Source organism: Cebus imitator, unplaced genomic scaffold, assembly GCF_001604975.1.
Source record: "Cebus imitator isolate Cc_AM_T3 unplaced genomic scaffold, Cebus_imitator-1.0 Scaffold455, whole genome shotgun sequence".
Lineage (NCBI taxonomy): Eukaryota > Metazoa > Chordata > Mammalia > Primates > Cebidae > Cebus > Cebus imitator.
The window spans coordinates 989,278-999,542 of record NW_016107770.1 but is presented as its reverse complement, the minus strand read 5'-3'; the positions used below and the strand labels follow the sequence as shown (position 1 = coordinate 999,542).

At 39.6% G+C, this 10,265-nt stretch overlaps 1 protein-coding gene across 3 annotated transcripts in view; it reads right to left on the bottom strand.

Moving 5' to 3' along the window:
- Positions 1–10,265, bottom strand: part of STS (steroid sulfatase) — a 200,258-nt gene that overhangs the window by 9,753 nt on the left and 180,240 nt on the right. For all 3 annotated transcript variants that reach the window (XM_037732560.1, XM_037732558.1, XM_037732561.1), the window contains one exon: positions 8,349–8,470. In XM_037732560.1, the coding sequence (XP_037588488.1) occupies positions 8,349–8,470 (122 nt within the window). The remainder of the gene's footprint in view (positions 1–8,348; positions 8,471–10,265) is intronic.

The window sequence follows — 10,265 nt, the reverse complement described above, 5'->3', positions numbered from 1 at the left end:
AGTAGTTTAGGTTCAATCCTGAACTCTGCAATTTCCTACCTATGTGATACTGGGCATAGCTGCTTTCACCTCTCTGTGTCCCAGTCTGCTCCTCTGTTAAATGTTCATAATAATCGTTCTTGCCTGGTAGCATTGCTTTGAGGATTAAAACTTGGTTCCTATATGTGATGCTCTCAGAAGGAGGCTGGGTCTACAGTATATAGACTATACATGAGTTAGCTGTGAACAGAAAGCTGCAGCCAATCTACGCAAGAAACACAGCAGTTTCCATCTGTCCTTCAATCTGTTGCTACTGTAATACATGTTGTAAGACATTTTTTTCTGCAGTATATGGAAAACTATTAATAAATCTACATGGCTTCAACACATTGGCTCTTAATGTATCACTCAGATTTACACTTCCCTTGATGAATGATGTTCAACTGGTCATTTTGGCGAGATTTATTTTGGGTGCTTGGAAGACTGCATGTAGATATCATAGAAGGCATACACAGATATTTTGGGTTTTCAGTCTTGGCAGCATGTACCTCTGTTGCCATCTTGAAGTTCTTCAAGAACCATTTCACATACTGTTCCCTTTTTCCACTGTGAGGAACCCCCACACAAAGAATTCTAGGCCTGCCCCCTCAGTAAGCTTACGGAAAAGTTGATGTCATCTACTGAACTGATGTCTGAAAACCCATCCCATTGTGCCCTCCTGACTCCTGCGATCCGCCTAAAAAATTGTTTCATACATTCCCCTAGTCTCATCCAGACACCCCACACTAATGCTTCAAATCTTTTCATGGACCCAAAGATTTTACAATGTGTTTACAACTGAGCCACCAGAGATCACATGTCTTCTAACTTAATACATGTATGCTCTCCAAAAGCATCTTGGCCCCAAGCTCTGTTTCTGACCCTAGAGGTTTACTTCTATCTGTTTACCATAGCCCAAACTCCCTAACTATTCAGCCCTTGGCTGATATATAATCAATGACAGTAGATAAGTTCTGCCTGCTTCCTGCAGCTGGCAGCACCAGAGCTCATGATAGACAACAGTGAGAAGGATAAGGAAGCAGCTCTGGCGGCTGGGTACACGTGCTTCACAGCCAGGCAATTTGAGAGCAACACGACCTTTCCTAAATGATGCCTGAGTAATTGAGGACAAAATACTCCCTTCCACGAAGCCTCGGATTTTGCATATTAAGGGACAGGAATATATAACCTGGAACAAAGTGGGTGCAGGATGTATGAGACTCTTCCTCCACTTTCCCTTCCTTGCCTTGATACTGATATTCTAGCTGTCCTTCAAACCCCTGCTATGTTCTCCTCCATGAACCCATCTGAATTCCCAGCTGGAAGTCACCTGTCTTCCTCTGTTCCTCTCACCAGTTTTCACCACTCAGTCAACCCTTGAGGTCTCCAATTATCTGGCTGGATTATTTCCTCTCTGAAGGCAGGGACTGTATCTCCCACATCTCCTAAATGTGTAGTGCCTAGTATCTTAGATAGAATAGAGGGCCAATAAAAAAATTGCTGAGGTTGGGCACAGTGGCTCACGCCTGTAATCCCAGCACTTTGGGAGGCCAAGGTGGGTGGATCACCTGAGGTTGGGAGTTCGAGACCAACCTGGCCAACATGGCGAACCCCTGTCTCTACTAAAACTACAAAAAATTTTTCTGGGCGTGGTGGTGGATGCCTGTTAATTCCAGCTATTCAGGAGGCTGAGGCAGAAGAATCGCTTGAACCTGGGAGGCGGAGGTTGCAGTGAGCCGAGATCACACCATTGCACTCCAGCCTGAGCGACAAGAGCAAAACTCCATCTCAGAAAAAAAAAAAAAAAAGTTGGATAAATTAAAAAATAAAGGAGATGATGGCTGTTAGGAGGAAGGGATAGAAAGAGGGGAAGAGCCAGCTGTCATCCTGAAATCCAGCATGGGCAGACAAGAAGCCAAAAGCACTCCACAGTCTCCTTGGGACCTACCCAGAGCATCCTGGCCGAAATCACACAATGGCTCTGCACCACCTCCAGCTTGAAGGACCAACAGGCTGCTGTGAGGCACTAGAGATTACCATCTGATCATGGAAGATAACAGAGTGAGGAAGGCAGAGAGCTTGGAAGTACATTTGCTTTGGAATTGCTTGGTGTCAAAAATGGGCAGTCACCAGGAACTGTGCAGAGGGCATAAGTCATTTGGCCTCCAGGGAAGAACATTCATGGAGAGAGATGAGGGCAGCTAAGAGGATGAGAATCAGGGATGGAGCCAGTAGAAGGAGTATGGGACCTGATGATGCCAAGGATATCCACATTTGGGGAATAAGAGGATGTGGATGAATTATGGACTCGGTGCATGGGGGCGTGGAGATGTCCAGATCCACCATAGATGGAGGATTTATGATTTATAATTGTGAGTAAAAGAATATACTATCTTAGGAGAAGATGTTTCAAATAATGGAAGACAGACTCAAAAGCAGTTGGTTGCAAATCCCAACTTGGCCATCGACTCTGTGACTGTATGCCAATAATGTGACCTTCTACCTCTGTCTCTCCATCTATAATTGGGAGAAATAACACTGGGGGGAGAGAGAGCTAGCTGTTCCCCCAGCCTCCCATTGTCATTGAGTGTTTCTCTGGATACATGGACACCCATAACAAAACTCTCCTTTGCAGCCTCCTGTGAAGCTAGGTGTCAACAGGTGACCAACTTCTGGTCTCTAAGAAAAGTCTATCTTCCTTGGGAAGTAGTAGCCATGTGCTTTTTTCCTCTCATCTTTCCCATCCATCACCCCATTGTATGCATTTAAGGTAGACACAATCATCATTCACCATGGAGATGAGGCTGCCACATTCTACAGGAGGTGGAAAAGCTGCTTGAAAAATTCTGCACCCCAGAGACTTTATGGACCATTCACCTCTGGACATTACCCATGAGATGGAGATATAAACTTCTCTCTAATGTAAACTACTGTTTTTTTATTGTTTTCTGTTACAGCCAAATCTGAAACTAACATAATCATAATGTCTTATAATTCAGGGGATTAAATGAGATATCAAATACACTGTTCTTGACAAAGTGTACAGCAGACAGTAAATATGTAACAAACATCAGTGTTTACTGTCATCAAGCATGTCTTCAAAAGATATATAATGATCACAAAAAGAGATGACAAATTTCAAGAACATGAGGTTAACAAAGGGAAACGTCTATAACCACCTACAAAATACTTTTGTAAGTAAGGAAGACACAAAAAATTGCTAAATATTGCATGCCCTGGTTAGAATTAAAATGTCTACGTAGAAAATATCAGGTCTGACAGCCCATGAAAGCAAATCTGGTGGGGGGTTAGAGACATAGGCAGACATTCCGGGCAAACTGCGAGATGCCCTGTGTTGAAGTCAGGGAAAAGAGATGTGTAAAATACTGCAGAAAATTGGTGAAATGATAATACAGAGGATGCAAGGGGGAAAGATCAGAAGTGACCTCTGGCAGAAAGATCAGAAAAAGCTGGTCGCCAAGCTTAGCTGGAAGAGGGCATTTGAGCACTCAGACACAGTGAGTTTTTTGCTTTTTTTGTTTTTTAATTCAAGAAAGAAAATTCAATTTTGATTTACTTTGGCTCTATAAGGAATTAAGTTTGAATTGTAGCAAATTATCAAAAGTAATGACCAAGACTTTTTCTTCCATGGTATTAGTGTCATCTTAGATCAGACATTCTGTAACTCTGGTTGAAAAGTGAATGTTTATCTCAAATACTGTCTGATACTGTCTATAAGGTAATAGGGAGTTTCATAAAAAAATATATGTTTAACAGACTATTTTGGAAAACACAAAATCTATTTATGTGGTGATTATTTTTCCACTAAAGGAAATGACTGGCGAAGTTAAGCTGTTACTGATGTGGCTGAATGATAATGATATACAATAAATTTAATTTTAAAAAGTTCAATGAAATCTTTTATAACCTCATAAGTCACTCCTTCTCCTAGATCTCCAAAGCAAATTGTGTTCATCTCAGGACACCATCATCCTGTGTTGCTGCAATTACAAGTACATATGTTGTACCTTGCTACAGGGCTTCACAGGAACACGAGTGAAACAATGGCTACATGCCTGAACTATTAAAATCTTGTGGCAATGCAGCATTTGAAGCGTTCACAGAGAAAACAAATTCTAAGACTTAAAAGATATCCTTGAAATGGTTTACATATATGTGCTTTTTCTTAATTGCTACAACAGTTACAGAATATGTCCTTTTATAAGGTAAGCTGAAACAAGGGATAGTTCTTGGTAAACTTAAATTTGGAAATGGTGCATCACATTAAGTCAGCTTCAGCCCTCAATGTTTTATTTCTGACACTTTAAATCCTAATTCTGAGGATCAGATGAGGAAGGGCATCTGACAAGTACTCACCAAAATTACTAGTGAAGATGAAAGCCAAGTGCTGCCTTTCTGATGCTGTTANAAAATTAATTTTTTAATTAAATGAAAATGTTAGATAATGAGCAATGCAAGCATTTTTCATTATGTTACCATGGTAAGCTGGGTTTGATTTTAAACCATTCCTGAGCTCTTATTTTGAAAAGAAGGTATCTTTCAGAAAGTTGGAAAGGAACATATTCCTTTGGAATAAATTCTATTACTCTATTCCTGTTTGCTGTAATTTTATTTAATTATTTATTTTTTTATTGATGCATATTCAATGTATGTATTTTCGGGGTACCTGTGATCATTTGAAACACTCATATAATCAAATCAGGGAAGTTGGGATATCCATCACCAGTTAACATTAATTGATTATATATTTCACAATAGCTAGAAGAGAATCATTCAAAAGTTTTTAGCATTGTCATTTTTAAAATAAAGCTTTTTATATCACAGCAGAAAAATTTCCAACAAACTTGAATTGAAAATGGAGCAGGATTTATGAGGCTCTGCTAGTTCAATGTAAGGATGTCTACATCCTTCTCCCAGGGAAAGAATGGTATTGGTGCCCCGTTCCCCTAAGTAATTTTTATAGCTTCATGGATATCCCGTTTCCTGACTAAAGTGTGACATTTCAAATATATGCAACTTTTTTTCTACATGATGCTAATATTCCACATATGTCTGTGCAAAACGCTTTAATCTATTGATTATGTACTATATTGCATTGCATTCTAGAGTATACCTACAGCTATCCAATGGATTTTGGTATGACCAGCTGGTTTGTGGACTCTCCCATTAATGTGAGCATTTATGTCACAGGCTACAGTCATCAGCTTGATCCTGGAGCCATGTATCCACCTACCCTCTAAGATAAATTCCATCCATAAAATCAAGTTATCATTGTGTTGAATTTTTAATAACGTTAATTCATATGTCAAACGGTAAAGCCAAAATTTTTCATACCCACTGAATGTTAAATTTTAACTCAAAATTCCTATTTTAGTGCAAGAAGAATTATCCATGTTATAATAATGCTTTCATGAGTTCTTGTAAATGTAATAGGAATAATGATATAAGATCATAATTAAATTATGTCATTCAATTTGCTGAGACAACTAAATTATAGCAAAGACATTATATATAAAATTTAAAAGAGATTCATGTTTTAAAAGGGTAGAAATGAAATCCTAGCTCTAAGATTTCTGAAAAATCAGTATTTCATGAGTTTGGAATTATAACATTTAATCCTCCAAATAATCAAGACAAATGGTAACTTCATCTTAAAAACATCTGCAGTCAGTTCTACTGATACCAACAAACTGTTGTTAACCTAGGGCTCTGAGGGAGGGAAGGCAGCCTGGATTCGTTGTGTTTGCCAATTGCTATGGTGTAAACACCCACAACACAGCCAAATGAAAACATACAATGGTTTAACAACCAGCTGGCAAGATTCCTGAATGACCAGGAGCTGATTCCAGCATACCACTGCCTGCTAATAAACCCTAATACTACATTTTTTTTCTTTTTTTTTTTCTAATAAAGTATTCTGAGGTCAGATGACAAACCTCTTATCCCTAAGATTTATGGAATATGTTCCACAGTCTAGTGATTATTGACAAGCTCCTACCAAAGTCTATCTGAGATGACCTATGCAGACTCACTCTACTAGTACTAGCTTAAGCTCTGTCTTCCCCAGGTGATAAAAAGCTCCATATGGATGAAAGTCATGTTTTCCTTATGCATCTTTGTATTCCCAGCACATTGCACAGCTAGCAGTGCCGCCTGCTCTAAGATGTAAGCTACTCTTCAGCACAGAACTTTGTCTGTTTTGCTCACTGACAGATGCCAGCACTAACATGATATTTTCCACACAGTATGTGCTCAATACATGTTTCTAGAAAAAATGAATAGATAGAATACAAAATGACTAAACATGAAGCCATGCATGAAAGCCAAGACAGCAAATACTGTTACTGAGTTTCAGATAGTGTCTGAAAAATAAATCATAAATGATTCATAAACATCATGTTTTCCTGAGGTCCTTTATCTCGATGAATCATTCTAGCCTTGAGATACTATGATTTCTCCTTTTTTCGTTGCCGGTTCAAGGCAGAATAGTTGAAGGAGTTGCACTGAGAGAAAATGTTACTTGTGTCCAAGAAGGAAATTTTATCCTGGGGCCAGTTGCATATCAGAAACTGGGTCTTGTTTTTCTCACTCCTATTTTCTGTCTCTTCCTGTCCCTTTTCTCTTTACTCCTCCACATAATGTGTTCCTCCAGCCTCTGATCCAATATGTTCCTTCTGGCTTCTCTAACTGGGGATTTGGCTCTATTAAAATACAATTTTGCAAGGTTCAGGACATGATACAGACTTATTCGAACATGCAGTAATCACGGAAACTTTGTTCTTCACATTCCTTGCTGGCTCCATATAAAAAGAAATTAAGAGTCCTTGAGTTCTCATTTATTACAAAGCTCAGAATCGGTGCTATAAACTGATCTAAAAAAGAAGCAGTATTCTTATGGAAACTAGAAATTGTGGCTACATGGATGAGCTATGTGAATAAAATGCTTCCATATGTAAAATCACAAGCCCATGTTTCTGTTGTTTTTTGTCTTCTAGAACATATCATGAGAAAACTGCCCAAATGTAAAGGAGAAACTGAAGCATAAACCTGGTGTGATTTCTGTGGCTAACAGAAGGGTTGTAATTTCATGGAAAAGTTGAAAAAATAAAAGAGAGGCTGTTCTTTAAGTGATAAGTCTTGGATAAATTGTCTAGGTGAGTGAGGAAAAGACAAAGATTTATTAGAAAATGGAATAGAATCACCCTTAGTTTAAGAAGAAGTTAGCAGCTGGGAGGTTATTACATGCCCCCCTTCATGGGGGGGGGGGCAGTCCTAGGTTCTAGAAGCAGAACTCCAAAGCCCCTTAGAGAAAAGGGGAATTTTTATTTAACCACCAAAGAAGGAACTGAAAGTCCAACCTCAACAGGTACCTCTAGAATATACAATAGCTATATAAATCGCTGACCACTTTCCATTGACTGCCAGGCATCTTAGTGATAGGAATATTACTGTAAATCTAAGTTTCAAAGATAGGAAAGAAAGGTCTGAAATTGATTACACCTAAGATTATAAACCATTTGTCCCTGTATGCTAATTGGAAATTCCACTGTGAAACTAACATGAGATCCTGTTTGACTGCACAATTAAAAAAAACACCCAGTTCAGGAAATGTGGTAGCACTGAAGAACATTTTGACTTTGCTTTAAATATCTACATGTAGCAAATATGTATGATGCATAAAATACAGATACAGTGAGTCATGATCCATCATCTTTAGGCTGGGAAAGTAAGTCAGGTAAACACTGAAATTCTATTCATTCATTCTCTAGCTTTTAGTGCCATGCTAGAAGAGTGAGGGGAATGCTTTGAGGACATGCAAAGGAGTTGGCATTTCAGCAGGGTCTGGGAGGCACTGAGGAGTACCCTACAAGAAGGGATGAGGCAAGACGTCCCTCTTGGAGAACAGCCTGCAAGTGTAAGCACAGCAATACACAGAACACAGAGGCTGCTGTCCTCAGTATGAGAGGAGTCCCAGGAAGTAAAGCTGGGCAGTTGTGCATGCAATAAAGGACGAGCCACAGCACCCTGTTGAGAACAGGGAGCTTCCTCTGCTTGGAAAGAGAAGCTATGGGTGATGTTCAGGTGAGTGAATAAATGACACAGTCCCCTGATGTCCTCCTACCTGGACAAGTATGTGACCAGAAGGAGTAGAAAGGAGGAAGAGGACAAAGCAAGGAAAACATGGTTGCACACTGAGGCGCCTGTTGGCCTGCATCGAGCAGAGCCACATTTTTGGCCTTTAGTTTTATCTATTCCCATGGCATAGGTTGCATGGAGCATGAGAAGCATGGAAAGGTCTGTTTACTCACTGTTCTGAGGGTGCCAGCGCACAGCATTTAAGTAGGCGTTGCAGTAATGGAAGAGAAACTCGTGATCTGAGCGTTGGGTTTTCCCTTCAAGCAGAGGCATCAGATCATGTCCATCAATGATCCTGTAGGATAAACAGCCATTCATCAGGTAGCGAATCAGTCCTGTGCTCTTAAATGTCCTTCTGAACCAACAAAAGCATGATGGAGCTCAAGTCGTAATTAATACAAAGAAGACTGATCCTACCTGGGGGGCATGTGCAACACATTGATCCCAGCTCTGTCCGTGCATTATCTTATTACATCTGCAAAGAGCACCATGAGCTGGGAACTACTGTCGGACCATTGCACAGATGAGAAAACAGAGGCACAGAAAGGTTAAGTAATTTGCCCAAGGTAATGGGATGAATAGGAACTGATGGGATTGAAATCCAGGTGATCTGGCATTCACACTCTTATTCCTATTGCTTCTTCAAAACACAATTGCTGTCTATCGCCTTAACAAAGGGAAAGCTTTATTTATGAAATACAGGTTTGCTGAAAAGATGGGCACCTGACAATTTGGGTGTTTTTAAAAAAAGATATCATATTGCATGAGGCAACTTGGATTGGTAGACTGCAATGAATACAAATTTCTCATCAGAATGAATTGATTTGTATATAATAACATTAAAAAACCAGGGAATGAATTATTCCCAAATGAAAATATATCTCTTCTACTAGTGGGTATCTAACTAGGCCAAGAAGGAGAACTTTGCAGATTGCAAACAATAAGACATATGCAATTGGTGATGAGCAAAATAAGATTGCTTATAGTTTGAAGAAAGGAATAAAGTAAAAAATTGTGTTTTGCATTAAACATAAATTAACAGCTACTTGAGAAATTGAAGCCATGGATACCATTAGGCCATTGCCATCAAAATGAGGGGCAGAGAATTATTTTGAAAGGGTGAGTGTTTAACTTGAGGATTTTCTCTGATTAAAAACACTACATCCCTGTCATCTCTTGTTACAAGGCGTTTAGAAACTGGAAGTTTGACATGGCTGTATAATTTGGGTAAGTGTGCTTAAGAGGTCCTATGTCTCTTGAGCTTTCTCTCTTGGTTTCTTTTGGTGTCACTAAAAACCCATAATGTAATTATAGCCTTGTTGTTAGCACTTCTCTGGCCTCAACCCTTGTTATTAATCACACACTCTGCAGAAGTCTGTGCACTGAAAATATTCTATTATCATAAGTTAAAAATAAGAACAAAAGACTGGCTTGGCTCTCCTCCCAAACCAATATTCCCATGAACCACGAGGGGAAGAGAAAAAAATATGGTAGAGAGAGTTCTATTCAGACACAGCGTGTGCCCTGAAATACTGTTTCCATCATGAAATGGCAGTCATTGTGCTTGGTTCTTTTCAAATTCCTTTCCAGAAAGACTCAGGCCTTTTTGAGACCCCAAATAAAGTTGAAAGGAAGGAAGAAGTGTGAGGGGAAGTGGGCAGGCATGAGAATTAGACCAGGAAAAGCCCCCAATGGTGAAAAGTGATCTGAAGGGGACAGACAAGGGACAGAGGATTTCCATCCTTCTCCAAGTGGGGAGAGCGTCTTTCAATGACTCCCCAAAAGCAAGATTGGAATCTCCATTTTCTGGGACACAAGCTAAACTTTTATTTTTGAATCTGCCTTTTTTTTCATTTTCCAACAAAATTCAAATGTGATATAAGAACATGGGAGATGGAATTGCTGTCTTAAGATCAGTATGTTTCAAAAAAAATTGTTTTCAAGGTCTTGCTCTGACATTCAGGCTGGAGTATGGTGGTGCAATTCTATCTCACTGCAGCCTCAACCTCCTGGGCTCAAGAGATCCTCCTGCCTCGTCCTCCCAAATACGAGGGACTACAGGTACATGCCACCATGCCCAGCTATTTTTC